General features: G+C 38.9%; 1 protein-coding gene across 3 annotated transcripts in view; it reads left to right on the top strand.

The window, feature by feature from the left end:
* Positions 1–23,178, top strand: part of git1 (G protein-coupled receptor kinase interacting ArfGAP 1) — a 60,813-nt gene that overhangs the window by 16,081 nt on the left and 21,554 nt on the right. Inside the window, exons 2-16 of one of the 3 annotated variants that reach the window (XM_061918994.1) lie at positions 1,095–1,228; positions 2,634–2,746; positions 7,939–8,044; positions 8,390–8,476; positions 8,573–8,703; positions 8,790–8,884; positions 8,962–9,004; positions 11,284–11,310; positions 11,810–11,858; positions 13,782–13,854; positions 14,309–14,406; positions 15,072–15,183; positions 19,004–19,128; positions 21,185–21,337; positions 22,577–22,918. In XM_061918994.1, coding sequence (XP_061774978.1) covers positions 1,095–1,228; positions 2,634–2,746; positions 7,939–8,044; positions 8,390–8,476; positions 8,573–8,703; positions 8,790–8,884; positions 8,962–9,004; positions 11,284–11,310; positions 11,810–11,858; positions 13,782–13,854; positions 14,309–14,406; positions 15,072–15,183; positions 19,004–19,128; positions 21,185–21,337; positions 22,577–22,918 — 1,688 coding nt within the window. The remainder of the gene's footprint in view (positions 1–1,094; positions 1,229–2,633; positions 2,747–7,938; positions 8,045–8,389; positions 8,477–8,572; positions 8,704–8,789; positions 8,885–8,961; positions 9,005–11,283; positions 11,311–11,809; positions 11,859–13,781; positions 13,855–14,308; positions 14,407–15,071; positions 15,184–19,003; positions 19,129–21,184; positions 21,338–22,576; positions 22,919–23,178) is intronic. The other 2 variants (XM_061918995.1, XM_061918996.1) reach the window with 2 other exon arrangements.

The following is a 23,178-nucleotide window of genomic DNA, read 5'->3' as shown; positions in this document are numbered from 1 at the left end:
GGCCAAATTTGGGACCTGCACAAGTCATGTGTATTAAAATACAACTGTGAAGGCATTGCAGAGATATTTATAAAACAATATTGCCTTCCTTCATACTTCCTCTGAATGAGCTGTTTGGAATTTGCTCTGTCCTGTGATGTTTTCGGACCTGTGACGTCTGCGAATTATCCATATGTGGTATAAATTTACCCAAAGTGCTCTGTGCGCATCCGCCATTGTAGTCCGACGATATTGTCAATAAGCTACTTCTTTTTTGTTATCCTCTTGTTGTGGGGCAGTCTGGATGGTACATGCACATGCCGTTGCTATTGCTAATAAAAAGTAGCGAATAGCTTGAAATTAATCTATCAGTAGACTCGCTATGGAAATGCTGAAATCTGCAACAAAAAGGGCGGTGCAAAGACGCTGTTGAAGTGGAGTCATGTAAATGATTTAACACCAACACACAAAACTGAACATCCTGACATACTTGAAAATGGTCTGTAAACATTCTATGCAAAAATTTTACCGAAGAACCACCATAACATGTAATATGGACCAAAAATGTAGAAAAAAATCATAATATGATCCCTTTTAGGTAAACCTGATTTGAAGTTTATCAATGCTAGTCATCTGAATTCAGACTTGTTGAGAGACACCAGGTTTCAGGATCTATGTCCAATACCTCTGAAGTCTAACACCGGTCTCAAAAATCCGTGGGACGTTGGTCACAGTCCGATTTGTTCAAATCCATAATTCATTATAATTTTTCTCGTAGAAAAGTGAGGAAATTAAATCAGACCATTGCCATCATAAAACTTTTATTGGCTGGATAGCCAATGTTTTGTATCTCATTTTGACATTTTAAACAGTAATAAAAAGAAGATAACATCTTTCAGAAGCTAATGTTCTTTTGTATTTAATATGACCTCGAACAACGTTGGATAGCCGTTTTTGACTTCATACACAGAAAAGCAAAGGTGGCGTTGCTTCTTCTTATTGCACTATGAAGACGATTGCATGTCGGGAAAGAGCTTGTTAAACCATTGTTACCGTGTTGAAATATGTCATCGTATAAAGTATGTTTACAAAGCCCATCTGTTGTTGTTTTACAGACCCTGGCTGGACCAGTATCAACCGAGGGGTACTGATCTGCGATGAATGCTGTTCAGTTCACCGCAGCTTAGGACGCCATATCTCCATAGTCAAGCATTTGAGGCACAGCGGATGGCCGCCCGCATTAATGCAGGTAATACTGAGAAACTGGACACTGATAAGCACTATTGCAGATTGAGGAGTAAGTGAATGATTTTTGGTTACATATTGGTTGCTGGTATGACGTCACACTTATAATCTAATACCATAATGAGGTTAATGAGGAAGGTTTACCCATCCTGTGCTGTAGATGGGTTTGGATAAACAAATAAAGTTTTTGTATCTCATAAGAGTTTCTAAACTGCCTCTAACATCAGCAGACCTCACTATTTATTAGAGGAAGACAACCCGTGTCCCACCTGAACCAAATGCCCTGCAAACATTCTCGTGAGGGGATAAACACACCACCTGGTTTTGACACATTAAAATCTCACTGGCCACCCACTTGTATCCACACAGAAAAAAAGAAGAAGCTGTCAGTGCTTTATTGAAGTGAATGCAGACTCATCCACCTGCAACAAGTGCAAGGCAGTAAAATGGTAAAAAAAAAAAAATGGAACAGAAGCACACATAGTCTGACGCTCTTTTTAAATTTTATTGCCAACCTTAACACACAACAGCAGCCCTCAACGTTGTTAGCACCACAGCACTAAACTAACCAGTAGACACACCAAAACATAACACACTAGTTCCTCTCAACGGTTAGGGCAAGCAAGGTTGAATTTAGAAAAACACGGAATTTTGAACATCAAACATTACAACTAGAGTAAGTAGTTTTCACATGTTCTTTATGTTCTGTATTTCTGTATTGCTGTAATAATTATGATAAGTTGTTGTGAAATTGTATTTCTTATTTTTAAATGTATTCATTATTTATCGTTTCACTTACACTTAAGTATTCAAATTACTGGTTTGTTCAACTTGAAAGTCACAACATTTAAAAAGAAAATAAAAAGGCATCTTGTATTATTTTAAATTTGTTCTACAAAAATGTGCATGTTTTAAATTTTTTAGGTACCGGTTAGGGCACTGTTTAAGCAACGGCACTGTTTTTAAATGACCAATTTGCCATTGGAATCTGTTTTAAACTGTAAACTTTATCCATCCCTAATCAGGACATAAGCGTCACTGATTTGTGGAAGTGATGTCAGATTTGATTGGGACAAACCTACAGGTATAGTTTGTCAAATCTACCATTGTTTGACTGTTTCTTATCTTCAGGTGTACTCAAACTGCACTCAATGTACATAAAAAAAAACATAAATAGTAAACAAGTTATCGATATCGGTCTTGAGTAGCAGGAATTTGTCGGAAGTGATGGTTTAAAAAAATATATTTGTATCCATATTGAACATAACAATAGTCCAAATGTGCAAGAGGAAAATTTGGCATAAGTGAATGACTGAAAGTTGCAAGCCCACAGAAAGCACAGTCAGACGCAGGATTTTGAGTTGTTGTACTGCTTCAGTTTTTCAATGGAATATGTGCTTTGTGTTCAGATGGTTCAAACATTGGCCGGCAATGGGGCCAATTCAATATGGGAACACAGTCTTCTGGACCCTGCCCAGGTGCAGAGCGGCCGAAGAAAACCCAACCCACAGGACAAAGTCCAGTAAGCATCCTCACTCACCACAAAATGTGTTCTGTGTCGAGTAAGTGTGTTCCTTTTTTTTTTTAGATGCCTTTCATTTAAATGCGTTTAATTTAATTTAACTTGCAAAAATACTTCATATGACAAAGTAACACTAGGATGACAATGTTTATGAATGGTGTTGTTGGTGTATTGTAATTTTAAACAGTAATGTCTTGGTATTGAGTAAAACAGCGTAAGGCTCTCTTCGACTAAGGACTTTCATAGTCGGATCGGATTCATTAGATTTTGCGCACAGTTGATGATCAGTTGAAAGTATGCTCCTTTTTTAACGAGAGAAATAATAATATAGTAGTGTGTACTAACTGGTATCAAATACTTTAAATCTAGCCGCTATAAGGTAATTCTGTCAGCTATATAAAAGGAATACAGTCATTAAAGTGAAAAAAACAGAGATCTCATTTGCAACTTTTTAAATCTAATTTGCGACTTTTCCATTTAAAAAAAAAGGTTAAACCACTCTGATAAACAGATAAATACTGTAGAGATTGAATTTTTTAGTGAGGTCCTCGGCTCTGGCGCTGCACCGAAAAGACCTAAAACTTGACTCGGTAGAAGAAGTAGAGTCATAGCAAAGTTTATGTTCGTTAGTTATCATTACCAGCCAAAAGAGCCACACCTCCGAGGCGAGGCGGTGTGTACGGGCGTGCGCCGTGTCCAATTTCTGGCGCTTTCAGTGGGATTCGGCCGGCCTGAGCTTCCATTCTGACTGTGGCATCTCCAGACCAGTCCATTCCCCTATGTAGTATCGTCTTTTAAACACTATTAGTTAAAGATTATTGTGTGCATACATATTGGTTTTAGACATTGAGTTGTGAGAGGCCAAAAAACACAGCCAGCTGTTTCAAACTTGTTAAGTCACAACAGGAATCAGCAATCGATTTCTAGTAGGGCTTGGCCGATTATCAGTAGCCAGAGGAGCCTGTTCAGTGCTAGACTGCTTCATCCCAAGTGCAGGACTAATAGACTCAAGAACTCCTTTGTCCCACACGCCATTAGACTGTACAACTCCTCTCTGGGATGGGGGACGGGGGGTATTAGGATGACAGGGGATGCAAAACATTAACAGTGCAAAACGTTTTCATAACATGGTCACTACTGCCTACTTTGTCTTGTTATATTCTTATTTTACTGTTATATTGTTATTCCCATTGTTTTTATTCTTTTTGTAATATTTCTCTATTTTGTTTCCTTTTAAACCCCCATTATTTACTTTTTACTTTTTTTTTCTTTAAATTGATCTCAACTCTGTACACTGCTGCTGGAATTTTGATTTTCCTGAAGGAACTCTCCTGAAGGAATCAATAAAGTACTATCTATCTATCTATCTATCTATTAAATGATATCAATATATCGCAATAGACACATAATCGATATCAATATAAAATGCGTTCGATAAAATATTTGATATATATTTATAATTTTTTGGTCGGAAGAAACCAGAATTTATGAAGCAAGATTAATTCCATGAAGTCACTCGTGCTTTGGGAACCCAGAAAACTGGAAATGTCACTGAGCAGTGGGAGGGACGCTAATATTCAATTATGTAAAGGTATCGACTACCTTTACATAAAGACTGGTTGCACAGTCTTTATGTATCACTGTGGATTCACTGCATGGAGTGAGAAGAGAAAGTAATATATTGATAGTAGGGCTGGGCGATATGGCCTTTTTTTAATATTGCGATATTTTTAGGCCATATCACGATATAGATATATATCTCGGTATTTTGCCTTAGCCTTGAATGAACACTTGATGCATATAATCACAGCAGTATGATGATTCTATGTGTCTACATTAAAACATTCTTGTTCATACTGCATTAATATATGCTCATTTTAAACTTTCATGCAGAGAAGGAAAACGCAACTAAGTCAATTTACCAACACTGTATTTATTAAACAGTTATTAGCAGGTGACTTTTCAAACGTTGCTACATATTAGCAGTAATGCTACTTTTGGTAGCAACGCTTGTGCCCCACTCTTGACAAATTAAAGTTGTCTATTCGACATATTCCCGCTTGAAGCCGAACCACCGCCAGACGATGGACCCCGTGCTGTTTTCATTGAGAATTAATTATTCATTTGTTACCAGATTCGCACCTTTTTTCTCTTGTATTATTCCTTGCAACATTCCGCTAGCATCACAGCTAACGTTAGCCACGCTGCTACCTCTCTACTGGGCGAGGGCGTAAACGTATGTGAGGTATGACTGGACAGTATGTAACGTGTGTAAGAATGTGCGCTCGCTGTCTGTGAGAAGGAGACACAAGAAAAGCATGTAGTGTAATGTCCGCAGCTAAAAGCAACTGCGTGAGAACGTATACTCGAATATTACGATGTAGTCATTTTCTATATCGCACAGAGACAAACCCGCGATATATCGCTCATATCGATATATCGCACAGCCCTAAATGATAAATCAACTCATGAACAGAAACTCGTCTTCAGTTTTGTTGGTTTTAATGCAGAGGGTGCGGCAACATCCTGACACTTCCAATGTGTCGGTTTAATGCAGGGATGTCAAACATGCGGCCCGTGGGCTGGATCAGGCCCTTGAGAGGAGTTTGCTAAGTGTATCTTGAACTGCATTTATAAATGAAAAAAAACGTTGTTCTGAATGTGTTCACTGGATGTCGCAATAGTAATTCTGTTCAGCAAGCAAATAATTTATACTGAGGCGAGCAAGTATACCAAGCAACAGGTACACACTAAAGTGTGGCTGCGACTCCTCACCTTCGACCCAGCGTAAAACAAACAGGAGTAAAATAAACAATTGGTAACCCCACTTAAAATGCTGCATGAAACACTACTGATTGATTTAGGTCAGTAGGAAAATTAATGTCGTCTGTGGAAATTTAAAGAAAATGAACAGTGTGTGATTTACTGCAATACTGTCAGTCTTTTAAGTTTTTATTTTTGGTTTGTTGAAATTGTTTACACATTGCAGCTTTTTATTTTCTATCAATACACAGTGATGCCTCGAAGGCAGGGAGTGATTCAACCCTCTTGAATAGTTTCTACCCTGATTGTATGGTTTGTTGAGTTAGCACGCGATTAACATGTGGAAATGGCAAATTAGGTAGTTGATACATAGAAAAGTTTTTATTTTTGCTTTATTTTTTTTTGTTCAATCCTACACTAGGCTGTGACTTAAAGTTGAGTTGCTTTGTAGATACACTGAGATTAAGTCTTAAGTTCATGGTGTTAGTGAATCATCACCGATTTTTTTCCTCAGACTTTTCAACTAACTTAAAGTGTTTTGTAAGGAGGATTATTTTCAGAATGTGCTTGTTCTATTTTGGTCTAAAGGAAAACAAAACAATCTGAAGTTGTGGTACTTGTATTTCTAAGTAATTTTGCCGTTCGGCCCCTGAGTTACAATGAGTTGGACACCTCTGGTTTAATGATTAGCTTCCCAAACTACTCATCTAGTTCCTCAAATCTGCAACTACCTTCAAATATACTTTAATTATTTTATTACATTAGCCCCGCTCATCCTACCTGGCTACCAGACACCCTCTCCAATGATAAGTAGTACCCTTGGTAAGTTGGAAATTGTTTTACCATATTTATTGGCAGGCTTAAAAAAGTCATAAAAAGTATCAATAATTATCGATCAATATAAAAAAGGTATATTGTGACATAGTTTTCAGCCATATCGTCCAGACCTATTTTCTAGTGAGAGCCAAAATTGTTAGCAGATAAGAACCATCTTTTACTCCCTAAAACAGGGGTGCTCACACTTTTTCTGCAGGTGAGCTACTTTTCAATTGATCAAGTCAAGGAGATCTACCTCATTCATATTTTTAATTTATATTTATTTATTTATGAAAGACACATTTTGGTTAACAAGTTAATGGTGTTTAATGATAATACAAGCATGTTTAACACATATAGATTCCTTTCTTTCATGAAGACAAGAATATAAGTTGGTGTATTACCTGATTCTGATGACTTGCATTGATTGGAATCAGACAGTGGTGCTGATAATGTCCGCATTTTCAAATGGAGGAGAAAAAAAGTCCTGCTTTCTGTCTAATACCACATGAAAGTGGTTAGATTTGGCACCTCATTTGTCCAACTTGCATATTCGTTTTTAAACACTTTGTTATGAGAGTAGCATATGTGTGTGTGGCCCTTTAAGTGGCAGTACACAAGCAGTGACGTCAGTGAGTGTGTGGGTGAGCAAGTGAGGGAGCGGTCGCTGAGGGCGGGGGAGAAATCCATTGGCATCAAACTCCGTAGCTTGCTAGCTTGTGCACGCTAGCTTTCTGAGACTCTTATTTTGTTAGCACAGGCAGGATGAAGCAGCGCTTTTATGCTGAAGACCGGAACTGTGCAGTCGGTCTTTAGAGTTTTGACAGCAGGTACGGCCCAAGAGTCTGTTGAAATAAAAAGTGAAGTGAATTATATTTATATAGCGCTTTTCTCTAGTGACTCAAAGCGCTTTACATAGTGAAACCCAATATCTAAGTTACATTTAAACCAGTGTGGGTGGCACTGGGAGCAGGCGGGTAAAGTGCCTTGCCCAAGGACACAACGGCAGAGACTAGGATGGCGGAAGCGGGAATCGAACCTGCAACCCTCAAGTTGCTGGCACGGCCACTCTACCAACCGAGCTATGCCGCCCCATCAAAAGTGTTTCTCTCCGTCCCTCTGTCAGTGATTTTTTTCTTAATAATGAGCTCGCAGCAGCCTGCGTCATCTCACAAGATCCTCGGCTGCCGAGAATGTCAAACAACTGACGAAAGTGAAGTCTTGGTGAAGATTGATGATTGCTCATTTTTATGTCTATTTTTTTAATGCCTGGCTTGTGATCGACTGACACACCCTTCGAGATCGACCGGTAGCTCGCGATCGACGTAATGTCCACCCCTGTCCTAAAATCTATTTGTCTGCGACTCTGCACACAAGGGTCTATTATCAAAGATGAACACAATCGATCTATCGTCCCAACACACATGCTGTATGCGGGGGGCTTTATTAGGTACTTAACTCCAGAGGAGACCAAGGTTTAACGTCTGACGATTTGTGGTTGATAGTCGAATCAGGCTCTTCGTAATCTAATCATTAATACTATTTGAAAACAGCCCTAAAAGAGTGTACTCATACTAATTGCCCATTGTATTCTACAATTTCTCCCTCTGCAGCCCCACAAAGTCAGAGTTTATCAGAGCCAAATACCAGATGCTGGCCTTTGTGCACAAACTACCCTGTCGCGACGATGACGGCGTGACTACCAAGGACCTTAGCAAGGTGAAAACACAACTCAGGCCAGCCTAGGTTAATTAGGAAATTGGACTCAGCCAGTTCAAGGAATTGCCCATGTAAGCAAAGAGGACTTTTCATGCACTGATGTCCCACACCTAAACACATAGATGCATGTATGCAGACTGACAGATACAGTAGAAAATCCCCCGTAGGAGAACATTTGAATGACAAAGCAGGATGTAATAATGAGCTGTGCTGCAGTGGAGCATCACTAGGCTAATAAGAATGTTGTGGCTGTTTTTATCTCAGCCTTATTTTTAATCTTTCCCCTGTGTCAATTTCTTATTCTCCTTTCATTTGCCTGACTACTGCCTTCTGTGTTCTTATCAGCAACTTCACTCAAGTGTGCGGACAGGGAGTTTAGAGACATGTCTTCGGCTGCTGTCCCTTGGTGCTCAGGCCAACTTCTTTCATCCAGTATGCAAAAAGACACACATTTACGAATGACACAGTTCCTGTTCTACTTTGGGGCTGTAGTGATGCTCGTACATACCTCCCTCATTGTCCTACCAGGAGAAGGGCACTACCCCACTGCATGTAGCCGCCAAGGCAGGGCAAATCTTACAAGCTGAGTTACTCGTGGTATACGGCGCCGACCCTGGAGCCCCCGACATCAACGGACGCACACCCATGGATTACGCCAGGTAATACCCACATGGTTTTCAAGTACATCTGCTGATAAAAAGTTAAAAGTATTCCAAAAGTAATTTGGTCCTATTGTTCGTTTCAGGCAGGCGGGTCACATAGAACTAGCAGAACGGCTGGTTGAGTGTCAGTATGAGCTGACTGACAGGCTGGCGTTCTACCTGTGTGGCCGACGCCCAGGTATGCCCTGTTTATAAGATATTTTCCTGACAAAAGTGCATTAGCAGCTTCCTTACATCAATCTGCATTTTTTTCAGATCACAAGAATGGACATTATATCATTCCTCAAATGGCAGATAGGTATGGACCATTGACATGAGTATTTTCTTTGGTATTGCATGATTGATGTGTTTTCACAGTATTGTGCATTGTTTTGTACAAAACTAGATTCAGTTACTGTTTTGATGTACTTTAGTATTGTGACCAGAGGGTGGCACCAGAGTGTATAGCAAACCACTTTGAAGTGAGTCTTCTGAATTTAGACAGGTTTGAGAGAAGATGCCATCAAATGTGTGTGATATTAAAAATCTCTAATGATTTTAGTTTTAAACATTTAAAGAGATAATGTCAAGTTGCATTGTAATGACAGAAATTGCAGAGATTAGTGGTTGATTACCATGAATTAATTAACGTGGACCCCGACTTAAACAGGTTGAAAAACTTATTCGGGTGTTACCATTTAGTGGTCAATTGCACGGAATATGTACTGTACTGTGCAACCTGCTAATGAAAGTTTCAATCAGTCAATCAAAGCCTTACTAGTTGATAGCTGAGTCTTTGAGCTTTGATTGAGTCTGATGGTGTAGTCACATTTCCTCAACATTTAAGTTTCCCTTCAGAAATTGCAAAATCTTTTTTTTACTAAATGCCTATGTCATTCCATGTAATGATTTCGATACTTGATGTGTGTTTGAATTTTTCATCATCATCAGCAGCAAATGGCATACCAAAAGTGCAGTCGTGCCAAAATAAATCAAACTCAACTTTATTTAGCTCAGCTTTTTTCTGACTTCCTGCGCTTAAAGAATATACAATCCAAAAAAAAGTACATCACAACAGTGAGGCATAGGAGTGTGACGAAATATCAAACGGTCCTTATGGTCAACATACGATTTAATAATCAAAATGATTTTTTTTTCTTTCCCCGGTACAAACTGTTGTATTTTACCCTTTGATACGTTATATATTGTTTTGTTAATAAAGATGTGGACTGGCACATCAGCCATCTTGGATCACACACACAGCAACAAATCAGTTATTAATTCAATTGGAAAAAACCTATAAAGTAATAAAAAAAGCTATATTATAATAAAAAAAGCTATATGTAATAAAAATTGGAACTTTGCAGACATAGTTTGCGCACGGTCGCTGCAATTGAGCGCACTTGAGAGCGGGGAAGTGGAGGTGCTGTGTTCTGTATTGAGGCGAACAGCAGACTAAAAAAAAACATTTGTATTAATGCACACATGTTAAAAGTGCAATATTGATGTTTTTTATCCAAAATATGCATCTGGTCATAAATAGTGTTTTATTCAATTAATTTAACAAACTAAACAATAGATTTCTCAATGTTAAAATAATCAATAGCTGCAGCACTACGTTCCGCAATGTCTTCAAACAACAACACTGCGGCATCCTGTAGGGCACACTCATGTTGTCCCTGGTGTTAGTCACAGATGAAAAAGAAACAAAGGCGCTACACTGTGGGACTCCGGAGATTCAGTTATAATTAAAGATGCATCAGCGTCAGTGAAATCAAAAGTTTGCACTCACTTCAGCTTTTATAGTGTGGGTGGGACAAAGCTGGATAAATACTTTGCAGTATGTAGGATGTGTCTCATGAAAATACAATACACATGACGAACATGCACAGCCACTTTGTTGCATCCCCACCCTGAGCTACAGTAAGAAAAATAAATATTGATTTATCTATTTAGAAGGTACATGTTTATTTTGTTACATTTCTACTCAATAAATTTGATCTACTTGATACACGTTTTTCTGAATGGGTTTAATGAGAATAGTGTTACAGTTTGTGACACACCAACAACAATGTTGACAGTTATGTTGCACTGAACTGATTAATAGCTTTTACATCTTTGCTGTCTTTACTTAACCAAAATTATGCCGCAGAATATAAATTGGTATGATTTATTTTTTCTCCTTTCAACCCTTTCATTGGCGTGAAGAGATATCATTATCATGATGCCACACATTTCTGCAATTACTGGTACTTAATTGTGTATTTTCATCAGACATCACTGAGGAAATTACAATACAGGGTTTCCCGCAGTGCTTTGTTGTTAAGGCGGCTGCCTTAACAACAAAGCGCCACCGCCCAAACAAAATTAAACTAAAACTAAATTATTATTGTTACATCATGATGGCAAAATAAATGTGTTACCATATAGAAATAAGGAATATTATCTTACTTTACTTAATTTTCCAAATGGTTCATCTTTGGATAAGAACATTTTAAGTGGTTTTGATGTGGCTTCTCTACCTTTCTTTCTGTCTGTTTCTTCCTTTTTCTCACTCGTCTTCTGTTCTCTCCATTTTGCTTCGCTTGATGGAGCCAGAGCTCGTCCTAAGTGCCCGACACAGAGGTATCTTTACTTTTCTTGTTCCTCCTCTCCCCCCCACCCAACAAATACCTTCCTTCATTTTAACCACTGTTTCTGTAACCCGATCTGTGGTACGATTCCCTGTTGTACAAAAAGCTTCCTAAGTGGGAAGAACATCATTAAGATTTTTTTGTCTCACTAATAGCCTAAGAAGCAGTAGATTAACTTGGGTTAATTATTAAAGTAGCAAGGCAGCAGCTTGGCAGCTTTTAGCTGCCCAGCTGTAGCTTTCACCACCTCAGTTTCATCGTCCCTCAGAAACTCTAATGAACCTCAACAAGCCCGTTCAATATGACATCCAACATACAACAATCCAAATGTTCCGCCATCTCCCTGTCTACCCTTGTCCTTTATGTCTCTCTCTCATGTCTCATTTACCGTGTTCTCCATTGCATTATTTATCACCCTTTGTCCCCTGGTTTATTGCACTCCGTTGTGAATTTAAGGTGCTCGTCTTAGGGTTGTTATCTGTGTTTTTTAGTTTGGACCTCTCAGAACTAGCCAAGGCTGCCAAGAAGAAGCTACAAGCGGTGAGTTGGCTTGAATTGTGGGATTTAAAGGGGAACTGCACTTTTTTTTAATGTTACCTACAATTCACAATACTTATGTGAGACAAGAACACACATTTTCCCTTTTCTGTGCCTTCTAAATATTTGAATACTGCTAGAAAGAGACGGCTTGAAAAAAATGGGATTCATCCCCTCCATCTATAAACCCCTCTAAAAAATATCCAAGACCCACCAACAACGCTCCATTTACATGCTGTAACCTGCACATTGACCAAGCTATAGCAACATTCTTATTTTAAGAAAATAAATACTTTTAGTAACACAGTGGCTCGTTCACAGAGAGGTAAGCTACCTACTGAGCTGCTGCTGCTGAATCACCTCTTGAGTTTGGAAAAGTTATTGCTAGATTAACAATAACGACTCGGACTTGTATAGTAAAAGGTTGTGGCCATAAGCCGAAAAGTTGGTCAATTATGAAATTAAACTTTTCAAATGATCTACTTTGTAAATAACTGTTTTTTTATGTTTGCATTTTGCATTTTCAATTTAGCGGGCTTCACGGTGGCAGAGGGGTTAGTGCGTCTGCCTCACAATACGAAGGTCCTGCAGTCCTGGGTTCAAATCCAGGCTCGGGATCTTTCTGTGTGGAGTTTGCATGTTCTCCCCGTGAATGCGTGGGTTCCCTCCGGGTACTCCGGCTTCCTCCCACTTCCAAAGACATGCACCTGGGGATAGGTTGATTGGCAACACTAAATTGGCCCTAGTGTGTGAATGTGAGTGTGAATGTTGTCTGTCTAGGGTGTACCCCGCCTTCCGCCCGATTGTAGCTGAGATAGGCGCCAGCGCACCCCGCGACCCTGAAAGGGAATAAGCGGTAGAAAATGTATGGATGGATGGATGGATTTTCAATTTAGCACTTAGCACATGATAGTGTAGTGTTTCACTATAGATGGTTCTGCTTATCACCCTGCTTCTAAAACATGTAGCTCATCCTTTCTCAGAAATCAGAATCAGAAATAGCTTATTAACCCCGAGGGGAAATTAAAATTTTCAGAGACAGAACAGGATCGCTATAGCCAGGATGAAAAAATATAAGGTTCTGGATGATCATTTGTCCCAAAGTAATCGTTGTTGGCGCTCACACAGTTTGCCGTGGTTAGAGGTTGTTATTTTATGTTGACGAGAATAGCGATCGTTGCTCTGTGAAAAATCAGTGTGCCCAGAAAAAAAAGTTCCAGAAATACTTAGAATTACCAAAATACTGTAAATATTACATCTTATCATCAATGTGCCTACAGTATGTAAACCAATTGTTCAAGATGTTTTGATGTTTTTTTAAGAGTCCTTTATAGACTGAATATATTGTATCCCAATTACCTGCATTGTTAGCTGCCTCTAGCTAGCCTTTTTTGATAATTTTAGACTGCACAGAAAGAAAATACATCTGTGTTCTTGTCTAACAATAGGATTGTAATTGATAGGTAACATTTCTTCAGATTTGCATTAGAAGTTTGGGGACGGTTCTTTTTGAATTGGCGAATACTTTTGTCTCTTTTTCATGTAAATATCACACATTTGGTCATAGTGGTAGTAGGGGCGTCTGGGGTACACACCTATTTGCCATTTTCCACTACTGTTACCGGCTGGCTCGGCCGCTTGCTTAGCAAACATGGGAACTACAAGGTAATACTTCTAGTATTTGGTCATTTTAAGTTCAAATGGTGCCAAGCTAATGCTGTGGCAGTGACATAAAGTTGTTTTATGTACTAGTCAAAACAATGTCATTAAATAAAGTAGCAACAGAGCGTTGTCCTTCCTGCTCTCCAACACAAATCACTCTGCACCACCCACCCTTCACCAATACCCAATAATAAAATGATTAGTGTCATCAATAAGGCCTACAATAAGATTGCTGTTTGTTGCTTTTTCCTTTTTGTGTGACAGCTGAATAACCGGCTTTTTGAAGAGCTCGCAATGGATGTGTACGATGAAGTGGATCGCAGAGAAAACGATGCAGGTGAGCCTCATCCAGTAGCTGTGATCTGTTAAGTAGTAGAAAATATATATGTATATATATATATATATATATATATATATATATATATACACACACACACACACAGGGAAAAAAATGTGTTTGGCAGACATTGAAAATAAGAAACTGACTTCAGAGGGAAGGAAAAAATGTTTCAGAGTGAGGGAGGAGGGAGAGAAACGGACAAGGGAAGACTAAATGAGGAATTGCCTCACAAATTCTTGAGTCTCTTTTTTGGAGTGTCTTCTCTCGATACAAGTTGCAGGGAAATTGACTTCTTTACAGTAACGCTGGAGGTAAGTGACAAGGACAGGCAGGATGAGGGCACAAAATACAGTTCTGCATGTGGATATTTTGGTCCACTTGTCAGCATTTGGGAGTCTCAGATGACGATTTTACTGAACCGCACACATTTTTTTTTCTTTCTCATCCCCAGTGTGGCTAACTACGCAGAACCACAGCACTCTGGTAACGGAAAGAAGCGCTGTGCCCTTTTTACCAGTCAACCCTGAGTACTCTGCCACACGGAACCAGGTAAAGCCATACTCGCATACAATTTTATAATGTATAATCTGACAAAAACAATGTACAAAGAGGTTCACATAATGGAAAACAAAGCAAACGCAAACTTGGGAGTTTTTCTGTTTTTAAAGCGTATGAGTGTGAAACCAGCAGCCTGTTTTCATCCTGCCCCTCCACTCATGCTCTTGCTGTGTGAAGAAAAATAAATCCTTGATGTCCTCACACATTGTTCATGTAATGAACATTTATGGTAAACATTTATTTTTTTACCACATGAAGTAAAAACAAACAGATCACCATGTTTGAGCAGCCATAAAAAAGTTCATGACCTGATAACTACTATTCACAGCGAAAAAGACAGAAAATACTAAAGAGTACTCTAATTATAGTTCTAGTACGATTCCAAGCTTGTTACCTTAAATATCTTTCTTTGCTCGTATTTGTGTTTATAATTGTGTGTTCCAAGTGTTCAGTATGACTGTGTTTTTCCACAGCACATGGTCTTAGACCACACTATTCTCACTGGCAGTGAACCACAAGCTGACGGCTGAATTTGTATACTGAAAAAAACTAATGATAGTTCATACTTTTTAACTACATTGTAATTTGGCCAGCATGAGGGATGATTAGTAAACATCTTAGCTGTTCATATCTTCTCTTTATCTCTCTTTTTTTAGGGTCGTCAAAAGCTTGCCCGTTTCAATGCCCGGGAGTTTGCCACACTTATCATAGACATCCTCAGCGATGCCAAAAGGAGGCAGCAGGGGAAAGGTCTCAGCAGCCCAACTGGTGAGATACAAAAGAAAACGTTTGAAAAAGTTTTGCTATACTTTTTGGTGTCTAATTTGGTTGTCAAGCTTGCTGCATTACAGCTATATAGTTTAACTACTAAAACTTTAAATAGCCAGCTTACATTATTTCAAGAAAACTCTTATGATGCACAAATGTGTTTTATCTAGAGAAGTTTGCTGGATTTACAATAACATCTTTGAATACAGGTGGTTCTTGGGTTACAAATTAGTTTTGTTCCTAGAGTGATACAAGTCGAGTTTTAGGGTAAGTCGGACGTTATAGCTCAGGGGTCTGCAACCCAAAATGTTTAAAGAGCCATATTGGACCAAAAATACAAAAACAAATCTATCTGTCTGGAGCCGCAAAAAATTAAAAGCCATATTACATACAGATAGTGTCATGAGATATAAATTGAATTATGAGGACTTAAAGGAAACTAAATGAGCTTAAATATAGCTACAAATGAGGCATAGTGATGCAATATGTACATACAGGTAGCCTAAATAGCATGTTAGAATCGATTAGCTTACCGTCATGCAGTGACCAAATATGTCTGATTAGCACTCCACACAAGTCAACAACATCAACAAAACTCACCTTTGTGCATTAATGCACAACGTTATAAGTTTGGTGGACAAAATGAGACAGAAAAAGAAGTGACGTAAATCACGTCTTAGAAAGTCGGAGAAAGTTATGCATGTAAACAAACTAGGGTGGGTTCAAGGACCGCCAAAACTAGTAGGACAAAACGGCGCTCGCCAAATACTCTAATCCAGTGGTTCTTAACCTGGGTTCGATCGAACCCTAGGGGTTCGGTGAGTCGGGCTCAGGGGTTCGGCTGAGGTCAATACATACCCGACTCATCGTGTAAATAAAAACTTCTCCCTATCGGCGTATTACGGGTACGGCAACAGCAGAAGTCACACTCATTTGCAGGTGTGTAATTTGTTGTGAGTTTATGCACTGCGTTGGTTTTGTTGTTTGAACAAGGTGATGTTCATGCATGGTTAATTTTGTGCACCAGTAAAAAAACATGGTAATACTTTAGTATGGGGAACACATATTCACCATCAGTTAGTTGCTTATTAACATGCAAATTAGAAACCTATTGGCTCTTAACTAGTCATTATTAAGTATTTATTAATGCCTAATTCGGCATGGGCTTATTATAACCCTAACCCTAACCAAAAAACTCTAAATTAAGTCTTTGTTACTTAGAATATGTTCCCCGAGTGTCCCAAAAACTCTAAATTAAGTCTTTGTTACTTAGAATACTGTATGTTCCCCATACAAAAGTGTTACCAGAAACATATAACTTTGTCTTGAATTTGAAAAAAAAAGGAGTGTTCGGTGGGGTTTGGTACCTCCAACAAGGTTAAGAACCACTGCTCTAATCAGTGAAGCATGTTTAATGTAAACAGACTGCTTTATAACAATTAGGGAGCTTTGTGTCATATTTGTCCTCCTACAGAAACCAAATTAAAACAAAAAATATGTTTTTTTCCTCTCATCATTTCCATTTTTCATATATTTTTGAAAAAGCTCCAGAGAGCCAGTAGGACGGCGCTAAAGAGGCACATGCGGCTCCAGAGCCGCGGGTTGCCGACCCCTGTTATAGCTAGATGAACCCCTGTGTCATTCAGTTTGTAGACATTAAAGACTTACACAATAGTGTAATAACAAGATTAAATTCAACATATAATGATTTGAAAAAAGGGAACAACTTCTTCCTTGTATTCTTGTTGTTGTCTTGCACCCTGAAAGGGGCATTGTCAGAGAGGGATAAGAGGCTTATTGGGAGGAAAAGTCTCAGTTAGGCGTGACTCTACACAACTTTTTCAGTTTCAATACAATACTGATATTGATTTCATACGATAACAACACGATTCATACATTTAGTGTTTTGTAATGTGGAATGTTAGAAAATGTTTGAAGAAGTGAAATTACTCAGACAACAACGGTAGGTATGAAACACTAACTGGCTCGGGATCTTTCTGTGTGGAGTTTGCATGTTCTTCCCGTGATTGATTGCGTGGGTTCCCTACGGGTACTCCGGCTTCCTCCCACCTCCAAAAACATGCACCTGTGGAGAGGTTCATTGGCAACACTAAATCGGCCCTAGTGTGTGAATGTGAGTGTGAATGTTGTCTGTCTATCTGTGTTGGCCCTGCGATTAGGTGGCGACTTGTCCAGGGTGTACCCCGCCTACTGCCAAGCACCCCCCGCGACCCCGAAAGGGATAAGCGGTAGAAAATGGATGGATGGATCTGGTATTTTAAATGGAAGTAGTGGAGTAATTGTTTTTGTAGTGACCCTTAATGGCCTCAGTAATGAATAAAAGTTCAGGAAATAATAAATGTTTAGATGCATCGCAATTCGGACATGGTCGATTATCAAATCGATTAGCATACATCCATAATCAACAATTGATTTATTTATGGTAAATAAAGTAATGTAGACAGTTCTAAAATTTGACTCACTGCACCGAACCACCTAACCGAGAGCTCCAAGCAGCTTCTTTATTTTAGGGCACTTATGATCTTATTTTGCACACATTTTTACTAATTTAATAAATGTGTTTGAAATTAATTAAAGTGTTTCTTATTTAAACTGCACTGTTTTAAAAGTTGTTAGTAATAAATGCTTATTTAGTGAAATGAAAACAAATGTAAAACTGCATCAATATACATAAATTAACAATCAATTTTTAATTGAATCGTTATGTGCCCAAAGATTCCCACCTTTAGTAATGAATCAAATAATATTGCAGTGAGTTGAATGATGCGGACTTATTTGTTACTGGACACTTTCTAAAACACTTCTGCCTTAAATACCTTGTGTGTTTAAGCAATATACAACTAAAACTCTTTGATACTTGTTTATACTGTATTGAAAAATGTCATGTTTTAGACGGCATTATTGTTCAATTATGAACACTTATTTTGTGCGCCTACCTTTTATGCTATTGGGTGCTTAGCTGCTGTGTAGCTGCTAGGTCGTAGTAGTATAGACCCTACCATATTTAGTTTTTTCATAAATACTTCACTAAAATGAAAGAGAAGACCCACCTTGTGTGATTTTTGTAGATGCGTTGCATATTTGTATTATGGGACTGCTTGTATCAGAGCACTTATATCAGAGATCAGATATATTCAGATACTTTTTTTTAATTATTATATTGGACCGATAACAATATTGGATTGGGACACTCCTAGTCTCATTTATAAAACCATTAGGCTACTTAGTTATAACTGTACAATTCCTAGTACAAGTTCCTTTCTTATTTCTAATTTATTTGGGACGGCGTGGGGCAGTGGGAGAGTGGCAGTGCGCAACCCGAGGGTCACTGGTTCAATCCCCACCTAGTACCAACCTCGTCATGTCCGTTGTGTCCTGAGCAAGACACTCCACCCTTGCTCCTGATGGGTGCTGGTTAGCACCTTGCATGGAAACTCCCTCCATCAGTGTGTGAATGCGTAAATGTGGAAGTAGTGTCAAAGCGCTTTGAGTACCTTGAAGGTAGAAAAGCGCTATACAAGTACAACCCATTTATTTTATTTATTTATGTTCAAAGATACCTTCTTTATCCTTGATAATGGTTGCAACATTTGTGCAACTTAGACTCGGCATGCAATAAATATTTTCTCTGCTTTTCCACTGAGTTGTTTACAATGTCTAATTTCGCTTTACGTTTTACTTTCATATTCATTTTGTGTAGCAGAAAAAACGTCTGCCTCACACTTGGGAGACATAATGAAATGCAAAAATGTAACTAATGTAATTAACATAACAATTTCCACATGTTTCTCCCTTTCAGACCCATTGGACCTCGGCTTTGACGATGACCAGCATGACTATGACAGTGTAGCATCTGATGAAGATACAGACAGCGAGCTCACAACCCAAAATAACAACAACACGCAACGCAACAACCGTGCAAAGGTATTCTAATCAAACACACAAACAATTCAGATGTCGAACATTGAGGCATATTCATGGTTTCCTCCATAACTGCTTGTTCATGTATGCTGTACAGGCCACATAACCCTTAAGTGACATCACTAGTCGTATTCGGAGTCCTGTTAGACAGCCATTGTTTGTCCTCAGAGAGAGGAAAGGGGAAAAAAGACTCGCTGGCACTGAAATGCTGGAGTATTCAAAAATGGACCGCTAGAATGCTAGGCTTTTTCTGGTCAAATAAGAAAAGGAGAAATCATTCCCATTCAAAATGTACATTCATTCTTAGTGCAGCAATTCCCAGCCACCAAAGTATGTGCTGCAAGACTTTATCCAATGTCACTTAATTTTTCCAAACATTATATTTATTTACAACAAATGTAGTATTTTTGTTTATCTATCTATGCGAGCGAATTATAGCAATAGAGAGAACAAGTAAATTATCTTTCACTAGTTGGTGGAAAGTACTGTAAGGGGACCTATGATGATTTTCATCTCCATTTAAAACACTTCCTTGTGGTCTAGATAGTCATGTATTTGATATGGTTTGGTGTAGATTTTGCTTCCCAGTCAATTTTATAACTTGTTTTTTAAGTCTGTCTGCAAGAAGTTAATTTCTGGAGGCATTCCCAGATCGCACATGAAGACACGCCCACACTCTCCAAATGTATCATAATTTATCTTTTGAAATTGTACACTGCGCACATGCTACAATTAAATGAAAATAATACTTTATCCTCCTCCTCTAACTGAGAGCTTGACTTAACCTCAGGGCTGCATAGAAAGTTTGTTTTTTATTGGTAGGCTGAAGACCCTCCTTTTTGATTTGGTTTTTATTAAATAATTATGAATGTTATCTAAGTCATCTATGCTATTTTTATTTATGCTAAATTGTATTTAGTTCTATTCATTCAATAGTGTATTTTATATATATATATATATATATATATTTATTTTAATTTTTTTTTTTTTTTTCATGTTCAAGTTTGACTTTTAATCTTAGCTCTTACTGTTATGTCTTACGGCTACTGTGATAAATGTTTTTCACCTGGCTCCTCTGTAGTGTGCCATGCATGCATTTGTGTATGTGTGTGCTATTTCTGTGTTTATAACTGATGTTTGGGGGAGGTCGGTCATGGGGGAATTAATGTTAAGTCTTTAAAGCACTTTGTGTTGCACTTGTTCTATGTGGGAAAAGTGCCTAAGAAAGTTTGATTGGTTGGTTGATTAATGTCGAAATAAGTGCACCCACCTCGTTATGTTGTCCAAATGTAGCCAGGCTGCAAAACCCCGCAAACAGAGGCAATTAAAACTGCGTGTAAGCTCATGCCAAATTCATAAACCTTTTGATTGAACATTTTAGCAATGTTTAACATGAGTATCTGACATTGTGACAATATGTATAAGTCAGAAAAAAATAAATTCACCATAGGTCAATTTTAATTAACCTGCATATCCATCTGTTGCCATTCATACAACTTAAAAGGTCAATGCATGATTGGTGGTGTACCACGAGATTCGTTCAATTTAAAATACGTGCTTTAGCATAATAAAAGTTGGGAAACACTGCATTAAAGTATAGTATGCCTCAATTGTTCATATTATTATATCAAATGGTACACTATTCAGTAAATACAATTCACATCAGTTTGTAGATTTGTTTTTTTAATCTACAGTGGGTATTCAGAACCGTTGCAGGGAGTACTCTAAAACAAGCGTGCTCTCTGGGCACAGGAAGTGGGAGTGGACATTACATAGAGAGAAAGAACTAAAGCTTTACTGTAGTCTGTTTGGTCAGCTGCAGTTCTCGCCTTCAGGCAACTGTACAGCTCTTTTTTTTTTTTTTTACACATTTCTTAGCTCAATTTATTTTTTAGTTTCGTCTCCCTTATGTTTACCCTGCATACATTCAATATGCAGAACTTTGAAATTGTAACCCAAACCGATATGTATGAGTGAACATAAACATCAAACAATTGTGATGATTTGGTGCTTTCATTGCTTATGTCTTTTTGCTTGCCTCGTTGTCCTGTCAATTCAGAGTATGGACTCGTCAGACTTTTCGGATGGACCAATCACACTGCAGGAGTACCTGGAAGTAAAGAAAGCCCTTGCCTCCTCCGAAGCTAAAGTGCAGCAGTTAATGAAAGTCAACAACAACCTCAGCGAGGAACTGAGGCGTCTCCAGAAAGAGGTAGGGCGTCATTGTGTAATTCAGGACAGGTATACAGTCGCAGAAATTATATATCTTAATTGTGTGTCATGATGGCCATGCCACACATACAGTAGGTCAGTATGGAAAGAAAAGAAGATAAGGGACATATTGAACCAGACATACACATATTGATTGAGATAGGCATAGTTTAATATTTTGCAAGGGGACTCATTTTCTGTGTGTGTCCTTTGCAATGTCAATCTCTTCTGGTGACCCGTTGTGTAAAACCATGTAAATTTCAAGTTGGTCCTTAAATCAATTCACATTTGCCTCACTTTGTTTGCTCATGTGCTCAGTGAATTTTTGCCCTCCTTATTTATATGTTTGATCAGTTCTCTAAGAAAAAAATTAGGAAAATATGAAGCAATACACACCCTGGCATGCAGCCCCATCAACACTTTGTCTTGGGCATGCATGAAATAGGTACAGTAGATCTATGAAGTTCTGCATTCTAAGCAGATGTGACGACTTCATTGGTTGCACAAGGAATCAGATTTTTGGTGTACACAAGCCTACAAAATTGTAGTTTGACTTAGAGTCAACAGATGTTTTATTATATACACATGCACCTAATTAGATCCAACACAAGACTTTTATGAAAAATACTGTACAGTATTAATTGTATGTTTGTTTTATTGTTGTAGTTTGCTACGGTGTACAACTGCACTGCAATTTACAAATAGGTGTTAATTGTTTTCACGTTACTTTTATTTAGCTTAATTACAGGGGCGAACTATTAAAAACCCTTCTCAATATGATGTAATGCAGTTTTATACTACAACACATAATGATACATATTACATGCATACCTCGATGAGGGTGTCCATCAAACCTGAGTTCGATGACATTGTAGACACAACTCTTTGTGGATTGTGCAGCTGTACTTATTGTTTTGGTTGGCAACTGTATACATAGTTAATATCCCCTCTCACTAACTGTAAATGTCAAGTACTGTATGGAGACCTCCATCCCTCCGCAGCAACTGGTTCCTTTCTCATCACGTAACTACTGTATGCTGACATGTCATAACCACACATTCGCCCCTCCCCACTGCTAGTTAATATTTCAGGTCCTGTGCATCCCTCTACTGTACCTGTGCTTATGAATGTTTGTCTTTGACGATTCAGTTGACACACGCCCCCTCCCTTCCCTTCGACCTCCCCATTTCCCTCCTCCCATCCTCTCATCCCTTCTTGGTACCTTCCTCCTCTCATGTAGATCACACGGATGCAGACAGAGAACAGCGTGCTGCGAGGGGGCCAGCAGACTGGGGGATCAGCGGGCCATGGGGTTGGGGGCCCCGGCGGAGGAGGAGCCTACTGGCCAGGAGGCGGGATGCGAGGAGTGATCGGTGGCGGGGGTATGAGCGGATTGGGGACAGGGATTGACGCCTCAGTGCTCACAGCGCCGTCTTTAGCCACGCCTCAGTCCCATCTCCATCGGAGAGACCGCCAGGCTTTCTCCATGTATGAGCCCGGGGCTGCCCCTAACCCCACGGCCCATGGTCCCCCAGCCTTGGACTCCCTGGCAGCCCGACTGCAACCCCTCAACACACCCAGCGTAAGTTAGAGCTCTCTTCCAACTTGCCGCCTTCTTTCTGGAGGCCCTGATTGGCTCTTTTTTTAGCTATGCTGATGGGTGATCGTCCAATCCTTACCATTCCTCATTGATTCATTCTCTTTCTGCACTCCAGCTCCTCATCATTTTCTTTCAGAAAAATACATCTGTGTGATGGTTTGTGTTGTGGTTTGTGCAGCCCTTTGAGACACTAGTGATTTAGGGCTGTATAAGTAAACATTGATTGATTGATTCTCAAATAC

This window comes from Nerophis ophidion, linkage group LG13 (genome assembly GCF_033978795.1).
Source record: "Nerophis ophidion isolate RoL-2023_Sa linkage group LG13, RoL_Noph_v1.0, whole genome shotgun sequence".
Taxonomy (NCBI): domain Eukaryota; kingdom Metazoa; phylum Chordata; class Actinopteri; order Syngnathiformes; family Syngnathidae; genus Nerophis; species Nerophis ophidion.
This window is presented reverse-complemented; position numbering and strand designations above follow the sequence as displayed.